General features: G+C 38.6%; 2 protein-coding genes across 2 annotated transcripts; both read right to left on the bottom strand.

Moving 5' to 3' along the window:
- Positions 1-1,504: 1,504 nt before the first annotated feature.
- On the bottom strand, positions 1,505-4,908 carry LOC109095789 (uromodulin). Its single transcript, XM_042768117.1, has 6 exons — positions 4,699-4,908; positions 4,208-4,365; positions 3,881-4,126; positions 3,585-3,747; positions 1,835-1,937; positions 1,505-1,736 (listed from the first exon to the last, which is right to left on the bottom strand). Exons 1-6 carry the CDS (start codon positions 4,846-4,848, stop codon positions 1,633-1,635), a joined length of 924 nt encoding a protein of 307 aa, XP_042624051.1. The 5' UTR covers positions 4,849-4,908; the 3' UTR covers positions 1,505-1,632.
- A 1,049-nt stretch (positions 4,909-5,957) lies between these two features.
- On the bottom strand, positions 5,958-21,925 carry LOC109054573. Its single transcript, XM_042768093.1, has 15 exons — positions 21,877-21,925; positions 21,751-21,777; positions 20,996-21,412; positions 19,991-20,380; positions 19,836-19,907; positions 18,765-19,157; positions 18,256-18,654; positions 18,045-18,140; positions 16,972-17,352; positions 16,764-16,871; positions 14,901-15,305; positions 14,035-14,424; positions 7,167-7,238; positions 6,501-6,893; positions 5,958-6,379 (listed from the first exon to the last, which is right to left on the bottom strand). The coding sequence occupies exons 1-15, from the start codon at positions 21,923-21,925 to the stop codon at positions 5,973-5,975; spliced, it is 3,999 nt and encodes a 1,332-aa protein (XP_042624027.1). The 3' UTR covers positions 5,958-5,972.
- Positions 21,926-24,779: the final 2,854 nt, after the last annotated feature.

Here is a 24,779-nt window from a genome sequence, read left to right on the forward strand (position 1 = left end):
TATTTTATTTTTTATTTTAGACATCTATTTATTATGTTGATTAAAAAGATTTGCCACGCTGGTGGAAACAACAAGAGACCATGCTACCACGACTGTCAAGACCGGCTCAGACGGTGTTTAGCATCACCAGCAACAGCAGCGAGCATGCCAAAGCTGGAAGAGTTCTAGAAAAAGGAGGACTGGCTTTAAACTAGAGCTGCCCCTAACCAGAGATTAATTACTGAAATTCTAAACAATGAGCCTTTAATATTTAAGTTGGCTACTAACCATGAATGTGTCTGGGGGAAATGGTAAGGAGATATTTGAATTATTTATTAATAAAGTAGTTTTCTCAGGTCCCAAACAACTCAGGTCCCACACCTGGGTGGTTTACAACTCAGTGGGAACAGAAGGTAATTTACATGGAGGACCCTTACAACTTCATGTTTAAAACAATTACTTATTAAATTATGTAACATGAAACAAACATACTTGACAACGTTATCAACATGTAAGATCTCCAACACTATCTCATGACCAATTCGTATGTACAAGGTGTATAATTCGTACGAAATCATACGACCTCACTCATACGATTTTTATGATTTGTCTAGACCCCAGTGACAGGTAGGTTTAGGGGCGGGGTTAGGTGTAGGTCATTCGTACAAATTCATACAAATTGTGCAACTCTTGAAATATGTACGATTTAATCATAACATATGTATGGATTTCCGTGAGATCAGGCTGGCATTTTTTATATCATGTAGTTAAAGTTTTGTTGTAAGATGCAGAATTATTCAGAGATTGTCAAAGGACTGCTTGGACATGATCTTATCAAAACAGTCTGACACTAAATGACCTACCCAGCCTCTCAATGTCAGTTTCTCTTCTTAAATGAAACTAAAACTAGAAAAAAAACAAAAAAAAAAACAAGGATTTTATATGAGGAATGACAGAACTGCACACATCTTACCTTATAAGAAAGAACTATTCAAAGAGTGCAGAAACATTCTGCAAATCCATTCGAAATGAAAATAGAATTATACAGTATTTCTCATCCCATTACAGTACCAACAGTACCAAACAATTCCATTAAACAGCCAACACGTATATTTCTTGCCATTACTAAAAGCAATAATTGATAACAAAAAGAAGACTATCTAGCTAGCTTGTTTACTCATCAAAATTCTTACTTTAACTGCTTGCATATACTGGATAATATTCCAGCTGTTTCTTTTTTTTTTTTTTTTATTCTCAAATTAAAGATTAAAGTTAAACATGTTTTCTTTGATATAATGTTTTAATTTAAAATGAATGAAAACATATTTTTGTTCCCCTTCTTAAACTAACCTCTGCTTTGCATCACTTTTTCACCCTGTTTGATCCAAGTACACAAATGTGTTTGATATCATCAATTAAAAAGATGGTTTAAATATTTATTAAAGCACAATATCTAAAGTAAAATAAGATTAATGTAGTATATAGCAATTCACATTTGCTGAATCATTTATTTTTGGTGCTTGTAAATAAACAAACAAAGGCCACACAAAATTCTATTAAACTTTTAGAAACCCACAACCAGTGTGGCCACATTCATTAACATGGTACAGGACAATATGCATGTAAAACGCTACATGTTTCTTGTAGAAAATACTAAAAGAGGGTCAAGACACTCATCAGAGGAACAAGTAACAGCATCAGAGAAGCACACAGAGAAGAAGCCTCAGATGCCTTCACTTGCCCTTGGACCCACTTATCTGTGAACAGGGAATATTATGCAATGAAATGTAATGTATTGACAGCAGAAATCAACAGAAACCTTCATTTACAAATGATTAAAATAAGTAATGTTAACCTGTGTTGCCTTCAGACAACATCAGAGGACCCAGGGATATGGAAGCACTGTCATGGAAGTCCAGAGACCTGCGCTCTCTCCGCTGGTGTCCAGAGTTACAGTCCTAAAATCGATGTGTAATAAATGTCACTAAAATATAGTCACAGTTCACAGAACAATAGTCTTTTGTGAAAGGAGTGCACAAAGTGTCCAGCAGAGGGCAACCAGAACAAGTATTTTATCAACCTTACATTCTGACGAAGCATATGTTTCAAGTTCTAACAATAAACCACACTATGTAAATTTTTAGTTTGAAAGCAACCAGATTTTGAATAATAAGCAAACACATCATAAATCCATCTTGTGTCCATGTATTTGCTTTATCCTTCACTTTGCCAAGCTTAAAATAATTTATATTGTAGAGCAATCAATATGTATTTTGCAGAAAACTACATGCACTGGAAAAAAAAAACATTGGAGGATAAACTTCTCTCCAAAATTGCCTGCGAGTTGTAAAAGTAAAGGCTACACACAATTCTTTGTGGCTTTAATTATAAAGCTTATGCTGTATAAAGTAAATTATAGGCCTACACTTTGTAAAAGTTTATGAGTAATGCATCAAAAAAAAAAAACTATACTTTTAAAGCTACTATCTTCAATTGCAGAGTTAAAGATTGCATAACATTACTACAACTAATTTGTGAAGCATTATTACTGGTGGGTTCAATAAAAAATATCTGAACATGACCCAACCACATTGACTTTTTTTTTTTTCTACATAAGAAATCTACTGTATTTCATGTCTGAATTTTACGTATTAATTCATTAAAAAATATAAAACAAATCTGTTCTGCAAAAGAACAGATGAAACAGTAAAATAAAGTAGTATTGCCAATACACATACAGTACAGGAATGTTATTTAGCATTGTATAGGTTGTACAGAGAGTATAAACTCAATTTATCTTGAAAAACGATGAGTCCTTAGTCTTTAAATAAAAACTGGTCTAGAGCTCTTCCCGCCAAAACAACAAGAAACAGTCTGAATTAATAGTTCCTTATGAGCCATTTCAGCACATTTAACAAAATTAAGCTATAAGCATAATTATCCCAACCAAGGTTCACACAGTAACACATAGCATTAAACTTGACATTTTGAAGTAGAATAACTGAGATGTTTTACATATAACTTTAAAAAAAAAAAAAACTACAAGTTTACTTCTGTCATTCGTTCATGCAAGTTTGTGTCATATCCGTAAATAAAGAACAGAAAGTCAGGCTACTATATACAGTGGAATTTGTCATTGTAGCTTGACACCACAACAAATGAACCTCAAACTGAAAGCAGTTTTTAAACAAAAAGGGAAAGAAACAGTACCTGTAATAAAATTAAAGGGGGCCAAAAATACATACAGTACCCCCGGTTTCACAGACAAGGCTTGAGCCTAGTCCTAGACTAAAAAGTAAGTCTGAGCTGTTTCAGCTGAAAGAAACTTGCACTGACTGATCTGAAAATATATCAGTGCCTTTGTTTTGTCTCAAGATGCACACCAGTAATGTTTTATTCTAAGTACGTTTATAAAAATTGCTTAAATGTCTTAATTTAAATATGATCTAATCCTGGCTTAGTCTAAGCCCTGTCAATGAAACCGGGCCATAGTGTAGTTTAAACATCATTTATATATATTTAAACTGTTTTTTACATTTAATTACAATTACATTTAAGCTCAATTATTCAAAAATATAATTGCCACAAAATGTTTGTAAACTCACCGTTGAGCAGCGATTGCTTGAAAGAAGGCACAGGTGAACAGTGCAGTGCAGGTAAAGCTTAGTGGAGTTTGCAGTGAAGATGAACATCCTGAAGGAGAAACGGCTGGATGTCGAGACGCCGTTCTGCAGCAGCTCCACTGTGTCATCATTTGGATTGGGGCACCTGAGAATATTAACAATGACAATCGACAAATCAAACTGTTTTCTTTCTTTCCATTATACAAAAACAGAATCCTGTTCTTTGAAATACTGAGAGACAAAGTTTCACAGGTAATCCTAAAATAGCACAGCTTTACTCTGTGATGATAAGATCCCAGCGGAGACTGTAGTCAGGATCATTCACAGGTGTAGCCCAACACGTGTCCATCACCAGAGCAAACTGACGGCTGTCAACCCCCTCGACACGAACTTCCACATTCATCTTCTGGTCGAGCTCTGCATCCACTCTACCAGTGAAGGGCCGAGTAAACTCATCATCCTCATATGGAATCATCCGCACCTGATATCTGCCTTCTCCAGCGGGAAGAGTCCTGTGCACAATGCTGTTGAAATGTTCAAGATGCATAATTTTCATACTAATAATTTTTATACTGCTTTGTTATTGTTGTTTAAAAGATTCCCACCTCTCCAGTGGGTTGATTTCCACATTCATGGAAAGTGTTTGTGTTTGAGGATAAACACAGCTGAAAGGAAGCTTGAGGATTTTCTCTCTGCTGATGAGACCTTCTGACCTCGGTGTCCCCAGAATAAAGTTACTATAGATGAAGTGGGTGCCGTTGGCCTGTGAACCACAGAAATAGTATTTAAACCTGTTTATTTTACTCATCAGCCACCATCTAAAGTGTTTGTAGATTAAAGCTTTGCCTAAATGACTGATCATGATTGATTGACATCAAAAAAAAATTTTTTTTGATTCCAATTTTTTTTTTTTAACTACTACCTTCTCTGTATTTCTTTACATGTAAAACTTTACAGCAAAAGCAGTATTAGTAAATCAACATTAAATCACAGGTATGATAAAAAAGGATGTTCTTTCAGAGCTTTTTAAATCAAATATTCAGAGAATAATAATAGTAATAGTAAATTTGAGTGGCATGTACATAATATATCATACCAGAAGATTTGTTCCACAGATGTGTTCATTGTTATCAAAATGGAATTTTACTCTGCCATTCCTGACTGTTCCTTTGCAGTTGGGATCATTGAGGTGTAAGACATCAGCTGAAAAACCAGCCTCAAAGAGCTGACAGCGAGACACAGACATGGAGCCAGAGCTGCTTTCACAGGTTTCTGAGAAATCTGAGGGAGAATAAAAACATCCAAAACATTGTCGGAATAAAAAAAAAAAAAAATGTATATTTACTTATAAAACTATATTTAAAAGTTTTTATAGTTAAATGAGCTTCACCAAAAGAATCTGGTCTGGTCTGGTTCTCGTTACACAAACAGCCATAGACGCCGTTTTCCTCTCCACACCATTCATCCTCTGTGCAGCTGAGTTCAGCACAGGGCTCTGAAGGGGAAAAACCACAAAATGAATCAAATAAACTGAAAGGGATATAAACTAAAATTATTCTGTTGCAAATATGGCCATTGACTGCTATTGTAGTTGGTTTATTCATAAAAAAAATTAAATCCAAGAGTAAAGAATAAAGTTATTTCAACTGTATAAAAGAGTGGGAAACTTATTTATCAAAATATGAAAAGACATGTCACAAATGTATACACTACTATTCAAAAGTCTGGGATCAGTAATTATCAGTAATTATAATATTATTTTATTTACTTGCAAGAAATTGATACTTTTATCCAGTAAGGGTGCATGAAATTGATCAAAAGTGGAAGTAAAGACATATATATTGTTTCTAAAAATTTATATTTCAAATAAATACTGTCAATTTAAAAAGTCAAAGAATCCTAAAAAAAAGAATCAATAATAACAAAAAATATAATTAGAATAGATGTTTCTATAACAATAATAATCAAAAATGTTTCTCAAGCAGAAAATCAGCATCGTGTGACACTGAAGACTGGAGTAATAATGCTGAAAATTAAGCTTTGATCACAGAAATAAATTGTGTTTTGTTGTTTTACATTTGTTTTTTTTTTTTATTATTATTATAATATTTCACGTTATATTTTTGACTTTTCCATCAAATAAATGCTGCTTTGGTGAGCATGAGAAAAAAAAAGTAACTTTTCCCAAACATTTCTACGGTAGTGCACACCAGGGCTCTCTTAGAATATCAGTGAAACAGAAACAGTACTTTACCAGTGGTTGATGTCCCATTAAGGCCTCTGACATCTGATATGAGAAAGATTTCTGTTAATGTCACTCATTTCTAAAAAATAATCCCACAATAGTGAACAAAGTGTATGTGGTTAGATCTATCTACCTTCACAGTAAGCTCCACAAAACATTGGCTTGACAAACTCATAAACATAGTAATTTCCGGGACAGGCTTTGACTCTTATAGGGTGGGATGCGTAGGTACAGCAGCCACTCCATGGGAGACAGACCTGACGGGTGACCACTCCATCTTCCAGCTGTGGATGAATGCCGTTGAGTGACAACGGGTTATAAGTGCCACACATGCCATAATTAACACATGATTCTGGCATCTGAGTATTTTGACCATTGTAGAACATCCTGTACCAGCCATTCCACTCCACATTATAATCACACATCCCATAGTAGTAATAGTTATTATAATAAGGATTGTCTGTGGCTCTCCAAGGCTCATCCAGACTGGTGTAGTTATAGCAGGGATCAATGCTTAGGGTGGAGAAAGGTACTATTATATAAAAAAGAGAGAAAAGGACTGTTATATATAGTGTCAAATAAATTATTCCAAGATAATAATATGAAAACCTCAGTATAAAAGCATGTCAAATACAAAGAATGAATGAACATACCTGCACAATATACAGGAGCTGGAATTGAAAGAGTTGGTCTGGTAAATTTGTAGACGTAATAATCTCCAGGACAAGCTTTAACTTGGATTGGTTCAGATCTGTAGCGACTGCACTGATAATCACGAGAACCAAAGATTTCACGAGTAACTACTCCATCTTCTAGATGAGGATGAGAGCCACCAAGATACAGAGAACTAAAACCTCCACATGACATATAATAAAAACACCACTCAGGCATCTGAGCACTTGATCCATCAATGAAGAGTCGATACCAGCCATCCCATTCTACACGAGTGTCATCATGATCAGAGATGTATCCATACATAGACCAGTAATTGAGTGTGCTTCTCCAGTGGTTGTCGAGTATGTTGTAGTTGTTGCACGGGTCATAATCTGTGTTAGTGAGACCAAAACAGACCAGTTATATTTCAATGAGCAACTTCACAAGTGCAAATATTAACTAATCAAACACATTAATAAACAAACATGAGATTTGAATTTCATTGCCAAAAAAAAAGACAGACAGACAGACAGACAGACAGACAGATAGATAGATACTGTAGATAGATAGATAGATAGATAGATAGATAGATAGATAGATAGATAGATAGATAGATAGATAGATAGATAGATAGATAGATAGATAGATAGATAGATAGATCTTACTCAAGGTAACCCTGGATCCAGTAATTATATCTGGACTTACAGTGGAAATTGACTGTGAAATGGTGCTGACATCTGAAAAGGAGAACATTTGAGACATAAATTAAACTTTGTTTAAAAGTAGGGATGCACGATAAATATCAATATTTAATGTGTATCTCGTCAGTAAATCCAGTTCTGTAATCAGCGTTAAATCTCTACAGGTGGGTGCTTTCACGTGGAGGAGCATTTACTACACAGAGCCTTGTTCACTGATAAGCTGCGCAAAATATGATCGTAGTTTTGCGCAGCTTTTCAGTGAACAACGGCTCTATGTAGTAAAGCACATCAAATTTCCTCAGGTTCCTCAGGGATCAGTTCTTGGACCCCTCCTCTTCTCCACATACACGACATCACTGGGTCCCATCATTGCTGGCTTCTCCTATCATTGCTATGCTGATGACACACAGCTCTATCTTTAATTTCAACCAGATGATCCAACGGTAGCTGCACGGATCTCAGGCTGCCTGGCGGACATCTCGGCATGGATGAAAGAATATCACCTACAGTTCAACCTGGCAAAGACTGAGCTTCTTGTCTTCCCTGCCACTCCAACTCTACAATATGATTTCTCCATCCAGCTAGGCCCCCATCAACCATTACCCCATCAACTTCGGTCAGAAATCTTGGTGTAAGCTTTGATGAACAGCTGACCTTCAAAGACCACATTGCAAAGACTGCTCGATCTTGCAGGTTTGTATTGCACAACATCAGAAAGATCAGGCCCTTTCTAACGGATCATGCGGCACAAATTCTTGTCCAGGCCCTTTTCATTTCTAGGCTGGACTACTGCAATGCTCTTCTGGTTGGACTTCCATCAATCACAATCAAACCTCTAAAAATGATTCAGAATGCAGCGGCACGACTGGTCTTCAACGAGCCCAAAAGAGCCCATGTTACACCTCTATCTCCTTGCACTGGCTACCGGTTACGGCTCGCATCAAGTTCAAGACACTGATGCTTGCATATAGAACAGCCACAGGATCAGCACCCGCCTACTTCCACTCACTACTACAAATCTACATCCCCTCCAGAAGTCTGAGATCCGCTAGTGAGCAACGCCTCGTGGTACCATCACAGAGAGGCTCAAAATCAGTTTCCAGAACATTCTCGTTCACCATTCCTGGCTGGTGGAATGATCTTCCCACCCCTATCCGGAATCCAGAATCCCTGACAATTTTCAAGCGACAGCTGAAAGCTCATCTCTTTCGAACCTACTGTCACGGTTGAGGAATTCATTGACGATCCCTTGCACTGTGTGTGTGTGTGTGGGCGTGGTCGCTGATGATCCTCCGGGAAATCAGCGACAGGTGTTGTGCATTACCACGGTCTATTTATACTCACCTCATGCGTCTTGTGTTTGTCAGATCGTTGTTGTATGGTTGTACCTGTTGTGTTCCTGTCTCTTCGGCTCCTCGTGTCTCCTGGGTTGTCTCCAGCTGGAAGTTCGCCGTTGCAGTGTTGTCTTCACTCTTCACCAACACTGGATTCACCACTTCACATCTGACCATTGGATCGAGTTGTCCATGCAAGCCTGCGCTGCCTAGTCATCGTCATCATCGGAGATACCATCACATTCGGAAGTACCGGTGCACTGCAAGTCTGACAACTGTGTCTGCTAACCCGTTTGTCACCCTGAGACTGGTGCTATTCATCCCAAATAAAAGGATCTGTTTGACTTGCTATTGTCTCCTCTATCCTTACGTCACATAACGATCTGACCATGCAGGGGGCAGCAAGCGGATCTGATGTCACCGAGTACTTTGCACACAACACGGCCAGTATGGAGCGGCAGGAGGAGAATCTCGCCGCAACTGGAAGGGCGGTGCAGGCATTGGTAGCGCAGGTGTCCGGGCTCACCCAGCAGGTCCAACAACTGACACAGCCCATTGAGCCTAACCCACCGCCGATTTCCCCCGCATCCGTCCGTCAACATGAGCCGCGTCTGCCAATGCCGGAGAGTAATTCTGGTGAGCCAAGTTATTGTAGAGCTTTTTTGACCAAGTGCTCAATGTTTTTTGCTCTCCAACCCCAGACGTTTTGCACTGAAGATTCAAAGGTGGCCTTCGTGCTTACACTGCTGTCCGGACGTGCGGCGCTATGGGGGACGGTGTGGGAAAACCATCGACCCTGTTGTGACTCATTTGTGGCACTCTCGGAAGAGATGAGAAGGGTGTTTGACCGGGCAGTCGCAGGCAGAGAGGCGGCTCGCCAGCTCGCAGACATCCGCCAGGGAGAAAGATCCGTCGCCGACTATTCCATCGAGTTTCGCACCCTCTCCGCAGAATGTCGCTGGAACGAGCCGGCGCAATGGGACATCTTCCTGCATGGGCTGGCTGACCGCATCCAACACGAGATGTATACCCTGGATCTGCCAGAGAAACTCGACGATCTGATCGAACTGGCTTTAAGAATGGACGCACGCCTGCATCGGTTGGAACAACACACTCGTAAGACACTTACACAGAGGAACTTTGGGGTCTCCCCACTCAACGCTTGTGATGCGGTCAGCCCCGTCGACGATCACGAGTCCATGCAGGTGGGTTGAGCCCGGCTCTCCCGGGAGGAGAGAGAGAGAAGGAGATCCCGAGGATTGTGCCTCTACTGTGGCGGATCTGGACATTTTCTCAAGAGTTGCCCAGTAAAAGAGCGGTGCCTGGCAGTAAAGAAGAGGATCCTGTCGGGCTGGGTCTCCATCCAGAAAGCCTCTTCCACCCTCCTCCCGGTGAGATTGCAGTGGGCAACTCGGTCACATCACGGTCAAGCTCTTCTCGATTCCGGGGCTGAAGGTAACTTTATGGACTGGTCATTTGCACAACAACTTCAGATACCCACCATAACTCTCACTAACAAGATTTCAGTCAACGCACTTAATGGTCAACAGTTACCCACAGTATCTCACACCACCAGTCAGATAACACTCATCACATACGGCAATCATTCTGAAGAACTATCCTTTCTCCTCATGGACTCCCCTCAGGTTCCCATTGTCCTCGGCCACCCCTGGTTGGTGCGGCATTATCCCAGGGTGGACTGGGGACATAACTCTGTTTCGGCCTGGAGCACTGAGTGTTATGCGTCTTGTTAAGTGTCTGCTGGTTCGTCTCTGTCTTGTTCTGTCTTGCAGGAAGAGCCGGTGAATTTGTCAAACGTGCCCCGCCGAGTACCTCGACCTGAAGGAAGTGTTCACTAAGTCCAGAGCTGCTTCTCTTCCTCCGCATCGTCCCTATGACTGTGCTATAGATCTACTGCCAGGTACGTCTCCGCCTAAGGGCAAGTTATACTCTCTGTCTGTTCCCGAGAGGGAGGCCATGGAGAAATATATTTCTGATTCTCTGGCATCCAGATTCATCCGACCTTCCTCTTCTCCAGCGGGGGCGGGGTTCTTTTTTGTAGGGAAGAATGACGGTTCTCTGCGACCTTGCACTGATTACCGGGGGTTGAATAACATCACGGTAAAGAATACTTATCCTTTGCCGTTGATGTCTTCAGCCTTCGAGAGGTTGCAGGGAGCGTCGGTCTTCACAAAACTGGACTTACGTAATGCTTATCATTTGGTCCACATCAGGAAGGGGGATGAATGGAAGACCGCGTTTAACACCCCTAGGGGGCACTTTGAATACTTGGTTATGCCTTTCGTTATGCCTCCAATAGCCCAGCGGTCTTCCAGGCACTCGTCAATGATGTGCTGAGAGACATGGTCGATCAGTTCATTTATGTCTACCTGGATGACATATTGATTTTTTTTTCTTCGTCTCTCCAGGAACACGTTCAGCATGTCAGGCGAGTGCTTCAGAGGTTGCTAGAGAATGGGCTTTTTGTCAAAGCAGAGAAATGCGCTTTTCATGCACAGTCTGTCCCTTTCCTAGGTTACGTCATTTCGGCTGAGGGAGTGCGTATGGATCCTGACAAAGTTAAGGCTGTGGTGGATTGGCCAAGTCCAAATTCCCGTAAGGCCCTACAGAGGTTTCTGGGGTTCGCCAATTTTTACAGACGTTGTATTCGTAATTACAGCCAACTAGCCACACCTCTGACTGCCTTGACCTTCCCCAGAACGACGTTCAGGTGGTCCGAAACAGCCGAAGCTGTATTCACCAACCTGAAGAGTTGCTTCGTTTCGGCTCCCATTCTTACGACCCCTGATCGATCACGTCAGTTCGTGGTGGAGGTCGATGCGTCAGAGGTGGGGGTAGGCGCAGTGCTTTCTCAACGCTCTTCTTCAGACGACAAGATGCATCCTTGCGCGTTCTTTTCTCATCGTTTGTCGCCTACCGAACGTAACTATGACATTGGTAACAGGGAGTTGTTGGCAGTCAAGTTAGCATTGGAAGAATGGCGACATTGGTTAGAAGGATCGGGGGTACCTTTTATCGTCTGGACTGATCACAAGAACTTAGCATACATTCAATCTGCCAAAAGACTCAACTCCAGGCAGGCTCAGTGGGCTCTTTTTTTTCGGTCGTTTTGACTTTACTCTTTCGTACCGTCTGGGTTCTAAAAACATCAAACCCGATTCATTATCTCGTATTTTTGATCCATCCGAACGCCCGGCTACTCCCGAGTGCATTTTACCGGAGACTCTATTCAACTCCACACTCCGATAGGAGGTCGAATCGAAGGTCAAGGCGGCCTTAGAAGGGGTAACACCTCCGTCCCGGTGTCCACCGAACCGATTGTTTGTGCCGGAGGAATTACGGTCTGACGTTATTCAATGGGGTCATTGTTCCAATGTAGCCTGTCATCCAGGAGTAAATCGTACTAGATTTTTAGTTAAGCAACGATTCTGGTGGCCATCTATGGCTCGCGACATTCAAGATTTTGTTTTGGCCTGCTCGATCTGTGCGATGGGTAAGACTGCCAATCGACCCCCAGATGGGCTTCTTCAACCGCTGTCTGTCCCTTCGAGACCCTGGTCCCACATAGCGCTAGATTTTGTTACCGCCCTCCCGCCATCCCAAGGCAATACGGTTGTTTTAACCGTAGTGGACCAGTTCTCGAAGGCGACTCATTTTATTCCCCTGCCCAAATTGCCTTCAGCCAAGGAAACAGCGGTGACTGTCATCGATCACGTCTTTCGGTTACATGGCCTCCCGACGGACATGGTCTCTGACAGGGGATCCCAATTTGTCTCCAAATTTTGGCAAGAATTTTGTAAATTACTGGGGGCCACTGTCAGTCTATCTTCGGGTTACCACCCCCAGAGCAACGGGCAGACCGAGAGAGCCAACCAAGATTTGGAGAGAATGTTGCGATGTATTGCCGCCAAGAATCCTTCCTCTTGGTGCCAACAACTCTCAATGGTGGAGTACGCCCACAACTCGCTACCTGTGTCATCCACGGGCCTATCTCTCCGTTTGAGGGTAGCTTAGGGTACCAGCCACCTATATTTCCTAGTCTGGAATCCGAAGTCGCGGTCCCCTCCGCTCACGCTTTTGTCCAGAGGTGTCACCGTACATGGACCAGAGCCCGTGAGACTCTGCTCCAAGTAAGGGCGCGCACCAAGGTTAAGGCCAATCGCCACCGGTCAAGACCTCCCGTGTATGTCGTTGGTTCCAAAGTGTGGCTTTCTACTAAGAACATTCCACTCCGTTCTGTTTCTAATAAGCTAGCTCCCAAATTCATTGGCCCATTTCCTGTCACCAAAGTCATTAGTCCGGTGACAGTCCGCCTTAAACTCCATCCTGCGTACAGAAGAATTCATCCCGTGTTCCATGTTTCCAAATTGAAGCCCGTATTTTATTCACCCATTAATCCGCCAGCCCCGGTTGCCCCACCGCCGCGACTCGTAGATGGGGAACCCACTTATTCGGTAAATCAAATTCTGGACTCGAGACGGAGGGGACGCGGATTTCAGTATCTGGTGGACCGGAGGAGAGAACTTGGGTTCCTGCTAGGGACATTCTGGATCACTCCCTTATTGATGATTACTATCAACAGGTAGGTTCCTCTGGGAGCTCCAGGAGGCGCTCCTAGAGGGAGGGGTACTGTCATGGTTGAGGAATTCATTGACGATCCCTTGCACTGTGTGTGTGTGGGTGTGGTCGCTGATGATCCTCCGGGAAATCAGCGACAGGTGTTGTGCATTACCACTGTCTATTTATACTCACCTCATGCGTCTTGTGTTTGTCAGATCGTTGTTGTATGGATGTACCAGTTGTGTTCCTGTCTCTTTGGCTCCTCGTGTCTCCTGGGTTGTCTCCGGCTGGAAGTTCGCCATTGCAGTGTTGTCTTCACTCTTCACCAACACTGGATTCACCACTTCACATCTGACCATTGGATCGAGTTGTCCATGCAAGCCTGCGCTGCCTAGTCATTGTCATCATCGGAGATACCATCACATTCGGAAGTACCGGTGCACTGCAAGTCTGAGAACTGTGTCTGCTTCCCCGTTTGTCACCCTGAGACTGGTGCTATTCATCCCAAATAAAAGGATCTGTTTGAACTGCTATTGTCTCCTCTATCCTTACGTCACACCTACTTGACTTCATCATTAAAAAAGAGTCTTTCTCTTTATTTATTCCTTTTCTTTCTAGCTTGTACTTATTTGAACTTATTAAAACTTGGTATTACAAGCACTTCCTGTGTCTGTTTGCCTCTTTAAATAAAATTGCTTTATGTATCCCCCAATTGTAAGTCACTTTGGATAAAAGCATCTGCAAAATTACTAAATGTAAATGCTGCTCCACGTGTAGAGATTTACCGCTGATTACAGAACCGGCTTTACTGACGAGATACGCATTAATATCATGCCAATATTTATCGTGCATCCCTATTTAAAAGATGGAGTGAGTAAGAGAGAAAGATGAAGAGAAAGATAGAAAAAGCACATTACCTGTGCAGTATCCTGAACACCAGATTTGTGGATTCACAAGTTCATAGACGTAGTAATTTCCTGGACAAGCTTTCACTCTGATGGGTTTTGTGTTGTAATCACAGCAGTCACCCGAATAATAATTACCACAGACCTCTCTGATCACCACTCCATCCTCTATCTGAGGGTGAGGACCATTGAGCCACAGGGTAAAGTATGTGTTACAGCTGTATGGACTAACACAGGTCTCTGACATCTGGATGTTCATTCCATAGTAGAAAAGCCGGTACCAGCCATTCCAGGAGAAAGATTCATCACAGACGTAACCTCCACTTTCATTGGTGGCTCTCCAGGGACGATCCAGAGACTCATAGTTGTAGCAGGGATCACTGCTGAAGCTTTGGAAAGCAACTGTCATGGACAAAAGAGAAATTTTAAGTTATGCATTTAAAAACTTTTTGTGTAAAAGAGAAATAACATGTATAAATGTCATTGCAGATGAATTGTGTATTTTTTTCAAATAAATTCTCCTATCTCAGTTTAAATTCAAGTCAGCCATTCCTAGGTTGAGTTTTCCAAAAGAGTCTAACCTTCATTTTATTTTTATTTTTATTTTTCCAGTTTGTTTGAGGAGTCCAACACAACGACTTGTAGTTTAAGTATAGTTTGGAGCAAGACTAAATGTAATAGTCTGTTTAATATGGATCTGACTAGTTTTCTGAACAGGCATTGTACAAGAATGGTCTGGGTAACATTTTTATCACTAATTTTGTTTCAACAGAAATGACACCACAGTAACTTAAAATATTAACTTAAAATATTGAATATTGAAATAAAAAGCATATGACCTAACAAATGTATTTCATAAAAAGAGCCTAGAACTGCACCTGCACAATATGAAGGTATGGGGGCTGATATGTTGGGTTTGACAAATTCATAGACATAATAATCTCCTGGACAGGCTTTGACTTGGATGGAGGTGGATGTGTAGTTGTCACACTGGCTAGACCATACATAATTTCCCAAGACTTCACGGGTCACCACTCCATCCTCAAGTGTTGGATGAGAGCCGTTGAGATACAGTCCAGTGTAACCACCACATCCCACATAACTCACACACCACTCAGACATCTGAGCACTTTCTCCATTCAAATACAGCCGATACCAGCCACTCCATTCAACAAGAGAGTCATCATGTCCAGAGTACTGATACGCGTTTTGTCGTATGTCTCTCCAGTATTCATCAAGAGTGTTATAATCATAGCAGGGATCAGAGCTGGAAGTTGTTGATTCTGAGAGAATAATGACATAAAAAAGGACAATCCTGTGATGATACATACTCACTATTTATGTGACAAACAGTTATGTCTTTATGACCTGATAAGATACTGGGATAGTACACTAAGGAGGGATTATATAAACTGACTATGCTTGTACAGTATCCTCAGTTTAAAACATTCTGTCACTAATTTATAAAAATTAAAAAGGGGGGGGGGGGGGGGGGTTGGGGGGTTTTTAGAAATTATTACTTTTATTTAGCAAGGATGCTTTAAATTGATCATAAGTTCTGATAAAGACATTTATAATGTTACAAAATATTTCTTTTTCAGATAAATGCTGTTCTTCTGAACTTTGTATTCATCAAAGAAGCCTGTAAAAAAATCAAATCTGTTTTCAACATAATAATAACACTAATAGCAACAACAACAACAATAACAATAATAATAATAAATGTTTTTTGAGCAGCAAATCAGAATATTAGAAAGATTTTTGAAGGATCATGTGACACCAAAGACTGGAGTAATGATGCTGAAAATTCAGCTTTGAAATCACAGGAATAAATTACATTTTAAAATATATTCAAATAGAATACTGTTGTTTCCTTATTTTGGATCAAATAAACGGAGGCTTGGTGAGCAGAAGAGACTTCTTTAAAAAAAAAAATAATAAAAAAAACTTAAAAATCTTACTGATCAAAACCTTTTGACTAGTGTATTAAAACACAATTTCTAAAGTGCCTAAATGTCAAAATTAGTACAATATATTTGTTGAAAAAGTCTAATACACTACTGAATTATTAGGCTGTGAGTCTGTTACCCATATTATTTTTGTGTTGCTGTCTGCTCTAACTCCCTCCCTCCCTGTACAATAAATCCATGTGAATATCTGTCCCTGCTCATTTTTTTTAATGTAACTTTACAATCAATATTGATGTCCTTTAGCACAGCATTCTGAATGATGATAATAATGGGGTGCTACTGATCTACAGAATGTACTGAATACTATCGATTTATTATCAAATGAAAAAATTATCACTTTGGTACATTGAGAATGCATAAATATAAAATATTAATAATAAATAAAAAATAAATAAATAAATAAATAAACAGGGCAGCGGGCCAAATCAGCCGCCAGGCCACTGGGAATTCTCCTGGTGATCCCGATGGCCACTCCAGGCCTGCTGACATTTAATTTCATTTATATTTATATCAATTTTCATTTACCTTACTGTAATATTTGTATTCTTTGCATAATGAAATAAATATGATACAGCAATATGACTATATATCATAATGGCTATGATTACCTGTGGCCTTTTGCCTACTTTAATATAGCTGATAATATATTAGCCAATATAACTTAATGAATTATTTTTAATTATTTACATGCATCACAAACACATAACATGGATCTGATTTGCTCATGCAAAACAATAATCCTTCACATTGTAACACACTGCAATATATTACCAGTCGTAATGTCCATGGTTGTAGTTTCTATGGTTGTGGTTTCTGTGGTTGTAGTTTCAGCTGTGGTTGTATATGTAGTAGTATATGTAGTGTTTATGTTGCTTGCATCTGAAACAAATTATAAATAAATAAATAAATAAATAAATATATATTTTAAATCTGAATAATCTCTTTCAAACACAAAGGGCACATGTAAATAAATATTTACCTGCACAGTATGCCAAATTGCATGTAGTTGGACTCACAAACTCATAGACAAAATACCCTCCTGGACATGCTTTGACTTTAATGGGATTGGACTGAAAATAGCAGCAGTTATTGTCCCAGTGACCGCAGACATCTCGAGTGACCACTCCATCCTCAACTGTTGGATGTCCTCCGTTCAGCCACAGTGGAGCATAAGTGCCACAACTATACTCATCAACACATGTGTCTGGCATCTGAACGCTCTGATCCTGAATGAAGAGACGGTACCAGCCGTTCCAGCTGACCCAAGAGTCACACATTATTTGAGAGGAATGTTGATTGTTGGTGGATCTCCACAGATCATCCAGGACAGTGTAGTTGTAGCAGGGGTCAACAGAGGGAGCTGGTGATATGGAAACATTAAAAACATAAATGTTCCTGACTTAATTAATATTATATAGTTTTTTTGTACAACTGAAGTAGCGGTATGAAATCTTCAGAATGCTCTTTCTTTAATCTCCCTGTTACTCTTTGTGCTTCAGCTATGACAATAAACTCTATCCAATTCTATCAGTAAATAAACTTGAAATACTATCAATTTTCTCTCTGACTTTTATCTTTTATCCATTAGTATACATGATGATAGGTTATTTCCTGCTTCTGATGGTTGGAGTCTGCAAACAGTTTGAGGTTATGAAAGGAGTCTAAAGAAAGTGGTATAATTTTCATTATGAATAAAACAACACTTTGGTTCAGTACCTTATTCTGATTAACCATCTGTATAAGTCTACTGTATACATACTGTAATATATAGAGTTAGAGAAGCAACAAAATTAGTCAAGTACCACAGAGAGTCTTTAGACAACTGTAGTCTTTTCCTTCTCATTTATATTGCATTCTAATTTTGTGAGCTGCATTACTAATTTTTATGGGTTTTTTTATGAGTTTTACTCATATTAAGTTAATTTAGTTTTTGTTAATACATTTTTGTTTAATGCAACAGAAACAGGACAATTTTAAGAGACTGTGTGTAATGAAAATATGTGCAAAAGGATACACATGAGAGTTTATAAATGAAACAATACAATACTTTACCAGTGGTTGTGATTGGTGGAGTAATTAATTCTATGGGTGGGATTGTCTCTGTTGTTGTAGACACTGATGGGATGGACTGGTTTGAGGCTTCTGATACTAAGAACATTTTTTTTTTTTAATCTCAGTAAATAATTTGTAAAAAAAAATAAATAAATAAATAAATAAATAACAGAAACCTAAATTATTAAATTACTTATGAGTAAATACTCACCTATACAGTAAGCTCCACAAAACATTGGTTTGACAAACTCATAAACATAGTAATTTCCAGGACAGGCTTTGACTTTTATAGGGTGGGATGTGTAAGTACAGCAGCCACTCCATGGGAGACAGACCTGACGAGTGACCACTCCATCTTCCAGCTGTGGATGAGTGTCGTTGAGTGACAACGGGTTATAAGTGCCACACATGCCATAATTAACACATGATTCTGGCATCTGGGCATTTTGACCATTATAGAACATCCTGTACCAGCCATTCCACTCCACATTATAATCACACATGCCATAGTAGTAATAGTTATTATAGTAATAATTGTCAGTGGCTCTCCAAGTCTCATCCAGACTGGTGTAGTTATAGCAGGGGTCCACACTTGGGGTGGTGAAAGGTACTATAAAAAAAAAGTTCAGATTTAATTTATTCAAGATAATAATATGAAAACCAACAGTACAACTGATAATAAGCATGTCAGATACAATGATGAAAGAAAGTACACAATACCTGCACAATACACTGGTAATGGGATTGAAAGAGTTGGTCTGGTAAATTTGTAGACATAATAATCTCCAGGACAAGCTTTAACTTGGATTGGTTCAGATCTGTAGCGACTGCACTGATCATAGCGAGAGCCAAAAACTTCAAGAGTAACAACTCCATCTTCTAGACGAGGATGAGAGCCACCAAGCCACAGAGAACTAAAGCTTCCACATGACATATAATAAAAACACCACTCAGGCATCTGAGCACTCGACTCATTAATGAAGAGTCGATACCAGCCATCCCATTCTACAAGAGTGTCATCATGATCAGAGATGTATCCATACGTAGACCAGTAATTGCGTGTGCTTCTCCAGTAGTTGTTGAGTACGTTGTAGTTTTCACACGGGTCATAATCTGTGTTAGTGAGATATCAAAACAAACAAGTTATACTTCACTGAAGAGCTTCATAAGTGCAAATCTTTACCAGTAAACAATCAAGAGATTGTTAAATCATTCACAACATAACTGAGTGACAGTGAAGCTAAAAGTTCTTGCATAAAAGGTGCCTCTTTCATTGTTAAATAAATATATACGGTAACACTTTAGATTAGGGAACACATTCAGTAAGAGTTTTCCCAAAATAATTACTGCTTATTAATAATAAGCAGGTCATAAGTAAAGTAGCTTACTTTCTTTATTATTTTAGCCTGGCCCGGCCCTGAAATTATTTCTGTGTTCTTATTCATTATATTATCTGCTGGCAAAGCTTGTTTTCCTCAAACCTCACAATAAAAACAAGACCCCGAGGAAGTTTTTTTATAAAGCAACGTGTTTATTTACTTTTTTTTTTTTTACTTGTCACCCCTGAACCCTAGACCTGGGGGTCGTAATACTTTATGGTAGAGTTAAGTGATCTAGAATATGGTTATGCAGAATAAGGCATTTATATGTGCTTTATAAGTACTAGTAAACAGCCAATATACTTGTAATATGGAACCTAATTAGAAACTAGTTAATGGGGAATAGTGTTCCCTAATCTCAAGTGTTACCATAAATGCATTTAAAAATTATAATCATTCACATATAACTTACTCAAGGTGATGCTGGATCCAGTGACTATATCTGGACTTACAGTAGAAGCCACCTGTGAAATAGTGCTGACATCTACAAAGAAGGACATTCAAGACATGACTGAGATCATTTTGAAAGGTTTGAAAGACTTTAGAATGTGGTAAAAAGCAAGGTACCTGTGCAGTATCCTGAACACCCGATTTGTGGTTTCACAAGTTCATAGACATAGTAATTTCCTGGACACGCTTTCACTCTGATGGGGTTTGTCTTGTAATTACAGCAGCCACCCCAATAAGACCCTCCACAGACCTCTCTGGTCACCACTCCATCCTCTATCTGAGGGTGAGGACCATTGAGCCACAGAGTATAGTATGTATTACAGCTGTACCAACTAACACAGGTCTCTGGCATCTGGATGTTCATTCCATAGTAGAAAAGCCGGTACCAGCCATTCCAGGAGAAAGAGTCATCACAAATGTTATCTCCACTTTCATTGTTGGCTCTCCAGGGACGATCCAGAGACTCATAGTTGTAGCAGGGATCACTGCTGAAGCTTTGGAAAGCAACTGTCATGGTATTTGTAAAGGTATTGTTAAAATACTGTATTTACTGTACATTAAAGGCAATTTAGAGTATTACATTGTGAAAAAAAATGATACACTTTAACTGCATAAAAATAGTGATGTTATGTAAACGGGTATTTAGACTAACACACATAAATCCTAACATTTAAACAACAACAACAAAAACAGTTTTGATTCATTTTTAAGTGGAGGGCAGGTAAATTATGTAGAGATATTCATTAAGAATGGGGTAATTTAGTGATTATGCATTATCATTAATAACATGGCAAAACACACTTACAGTTAAAATTTACATCACTTACAGCAGAAATGTGCTGTTATTGGTTCGTCTAGAGTTGTGAGATTTGAGGAACTGTGTTACAACTAACATGAGAGCTACAGTAGAGGAGTGCTATGAGAGTGTGGGGAGAATTACAAAGTAGCCTACAGAATGTTTAATGGACTGCACTGATTCTAACTGGTTAAACCATGTTTAACTTCATTAAATAATAAATTAAAATTCATGTTAAATTATCTAATAATCAGACCATTAACTCTTCATACTGACATTAAAAAAAAGTCACAAAATTTTGAAGAGAAAAATAGTTAAAATTTCACCTGCACAATATGTAGGTCCAGGGGCTGATATGATGGGTTTGACAAATTCATAAACATAATAATCTCCTGGACAGGCTTTGACTTGGATGGGGGTGGAATTGTAGGCTCCACACTGATTGGAATACCCCCACCACCACATATAACTTCCCAAGACTTCACGTGTCACCACTCCATCCTTAAGTGTTGGATGAGAGCCGCTGAGATACAGTCCAGTGTAACCACCACATCCCACATAACTCACACACCACTCAGACATCTGAGCACTTTCTCCATTCAAATACAGCCGATACCAGCCACTCCATTCAACAAGAGTGTCATCATATCCAGAGTACTGATACGGGTTTTGTCGTATGTCTCTCCAGTATTCATCAAGAGTGTTATAATCATAGCAGGGGTCAGAGCTGGAAGTTGTAGATTCTGCATGAAGTTGTAGGTTGTAAAGAGACAAAAGACAATCACAACCAAACATATTGTCATTCTCTAACTCTTGCTCAGCATCAGCTACATCAGATGCTGCATAACTAAGAAATAAATGGGACATTTAAAGTAAATATCTATATGGAAGATAGAATGGTTGATAAACTGAGGATGGATCTGACAAAGTTACTACATCTAGACATCTCCCTGCATTCCTTAAGGTTACTAGATGACTGGATCAAACATGTCCCATTATCTGAGAGCCGTTCTATTTCTGGGGGGGGGGATTATGATTCATCATAAAGTCAGCTATAAGTTGAAAAGTAATTTTGCTGTACCTGAAGTCTGTCCATTGACTATTTCACCTGTTGATGCAAAATTGAAGCATGAGTTAATAATACAGCATCTCGTCAGCTGACATTTAAAAGAGACAGAAATCTGGCAACTTTCATAAATGTACTCACCATTAACCAGCAGAAGCAGTGAAACACAAAGTGAGATTACAAACCTCATTATGACAAAATGACCTGTAAAAACAAAACAACTTGACTCTGAATGATCAGTTGTGGTTTTCTGCAATTAAGAACTCTTTGTACAATTTGTACTAAACTTGAAACTACTGTATAAACTACCGTTCTTGCATTCAACATCTGCACTGCTACCTTGAGGTCTTTTGAATCACTTTTCACTCTATACTTATTACATAATAAAATTATTTCAGTCCAAGTCAGTTTTTCCATTTAGGAAAAACTTAATTGCATCTATTCCATAAATCTTACAACCAGAACAATAATAATAAAATAAAATAAAAAAAAATGTGATGAAATTAAGATAAATAACTTTACCTGAGGTCAAATGCTGCTGCAGAGCAAACTCAGGGAGATTCTCTCTTCAGCAGATGAATACAGTGATGATGAACTGCAGCTCTCATGATCTAATTGGTGCCTTTATTAATACAAGTGGGTGGATCATTACTGGAATCAAGAGTAATCTCTAAACAATGTCTTAAACCAGTTTTTAATTTATTTTAAAGTTATGCAAGACTGTAGCTATGGTTTGCTTGCCATTTAATCGGTTTACTACATTGTGCAGTTCTGTTGTGTACTGGTTGCTCTGATATTATAATGAAAACAATAGTTAATGTATATGTTGACCTAAAAACAGATCACATTCCTGTGAGATTCTTAGCAACAAATAAAAAAAATTCAGTAACATACCTGATAACTGATAAATGATATTTAATGTTATATTTACAGCGAATCTGTCTTGCACATAAAAATGTATTGCATCTTGTTCCAATGCCAAAAAAATTGCAATGCATTAGAACAAAACAAATATATTAAATATGCATACAGTATGTGGATGGAGGCTTGTAAAAACCGTTTCTATGAAGACCAGAGTTGTCATTGGTGAATCAACTGGTCGTCAAAGAAACAAAGACAATACAACACATTATATGAATTGTATTATAGTATTATATTATACACATGCATTATTATATAATACACATGCATCTCCATTTTTCCATTTTAAATCCAAACATGAGGAGATCAGACTAAGAAAAGTAGTGCTAATAATAAAAAAATAAAAAATAAATGTATCATGTAATATAATTTACATGTTTGCAGTGTTTTAATTACCTCTTCTTTATGCCAGACAAAAAGGTTGTCCTTTGGTTGTAACAAGTTAAAGTTTATAGAGAAAAAACTACATTAAATGCATTAACAACAACTTATGCCAAGAATTGTTGCAATCAATAAAAAGAAAGTGTGAGCACAAATAACATGACAAATGTATGTACAATTAATAATAACATTAAGGTCAGTAGGTCAACCACGTATTTGTATGCATATATATATATATATATATATATATATATATATATATATATATATATATATATATAATTTTTCAAATATTAATGTTGCAGAAAAAGAATAGTAGTTTTCCAAACATAGACGGGGTCTTTAAATGTAACAGTGCAGCAACAAAGACATAAATACTGCAAATGATATGAAAGCATCTGAAGATGCGTCTTGGATTTAATATGCTGACTGCTTTTGTTTGGATCATCTTTCCTCTTGCTCAGTGTTGGGTGTAACATGTTACAGTAATCAGATGAGCTTTTCTTTCTTGGTTTTAAACAGATCCAAACACAGGAAATGCTGGGTGATATTAGATACAAAGTGTTTTGGAGAATAATAAACAGCAGGAATGAACATCACCAGCAGTTACTAAAAAGAATAGCATGAAATAATGAGTTTATTTCAGTTATGCAAAAATACATGTAAACAAGACTGTTCCAATATTACATATTTTTCTGAATGAATTTTGGATTTGAAAATCATGTGCACTTAAACATATTTTGCTTGTAATATTCGGCCAAATATTGTCTTCTTACGCTTTTTATATGTGAAAGCAAAAACAAACAAAAAGTCATATTACCATTTCTGAATCACATCTTAAAAATCCAAAATTGCAGTGTAAAATGAATGAGGTAAATCTGTAATCTAAAATCTATTTGCAACCACGCAATGTTAGACTTCATATGAAACAAAGAAAAATATTTTTCTTATAATTATAATGCCAGCAGCTTTCGTGAGCTAAAAAATAAATGAGAAAGCATGGAATATTTGTACTTCTAAACATTATTAGAAAAAAAAGCAATGACCTACACTTACACAAACTCACAACTCTGTCTTGCAACATCCAAAAGTACTTCTACATTTCTAGTGAAGGATATACATTTCAGTTCTAACCAATAATTAATGCTGTTAGTATCTAAAATACAACTTTATAGATTTTACTCTATGTATTTAAAAGCACCATTCAAATAATGGTGCAGGAAACAATATTCAGTTACAACAGAGCTTTTTTTTTCTTTCTTTTTTTTCACTGAGAATGTTAAACATATACTTCCAATGGGTAAAGAGGAAATATCATGGTGTGTTTATTGTATGTTTATACTTAAATCACAGTATCTAATGCCACAGCGCAGACTAATAAAGAAACGCTTATTCTGAGGACATCGTCCATTGTATTGAATGCTGGCCGCACCCTTAAAGAAGCATCTTAACGTTACTTCACAGAATGCTTAAGGCACTCGACATTTAAAGAGTAATCCTTGAGCAAACATTTACTTTACACACCCGGAAAAAGACTTTGCATGCATCCTGGTCAAGACCAAACGATTTCTACTATGGCTAAGCCTTGTCTCATGTATATTCATGACGTAACGGGATGTTCTCTCAGTCGTCCAATCTGATTGGCTAACGTTTCAAACGGGCGCCAGGGGAGCAGGTGAATCCGCGAATCTCAAATGTGAATACATTACGTGATTGGATGCGTCAGTACAGCGTAATTAATA

This window comes from Cyprinus carpio, chromosome A12 (genome assembly GCF_018340385.1).
Source record: "Cyprinus carpio isolate SPL01 chromosome A12, ASM1834038v1, whole genome shotgun sequence".
Taxonomy (NCBI): domain Eukaryota; kingdom Metazoa; phylum Chordata; class Actinopteri; order Cypriniformes; family Cyprinidae; genus Cyprinus; species Cyprinus carpio.

Coding starts and splice junctions, on each gene's coding strand:
- LOC109054573 (XM_042768093.1), bottom strand. CDS start 21,925: ATGAGGTTTGTAATCTCACTTTGTGTTTCACTGCTTCTGCTGGTTAAT. Junction 19,908..19,990: donor GTGTTCAGGATACTGCACAG/GTACCTTGCTTT, acceptor CCTTCTTTGTAG/ATGTCAGCACTATTTCACAG. Junction 16,872..16,971: donor CAATTTGGCATACTGTGCAG/GTAAATATTTAT, acceptor AATTTGTTTCAG/ATGCAAGCAACATAAACACT.
- LOC109095789 (XM_042768117.1), bottom strand. CDS start 4,848: ATGTCTGTGTCTCGCTGTCAGCTCTTTGAGGCTGGTTTTTCAGCTGAT. Junction 4,366..4,698: donor TCTGTGGAACAAATCTTCTG/GTATGATATATT, acceptor TGTGGTTCACAG/GCCAACGGCACCCACTTCAT. Junction 1,737..1,834: donor GTTGTCTGAAGGCAACACAG/GTTAACATTACT, acceptor CCCTGTTCACAG/ATAAGTGGGTCCAAGGGCAA.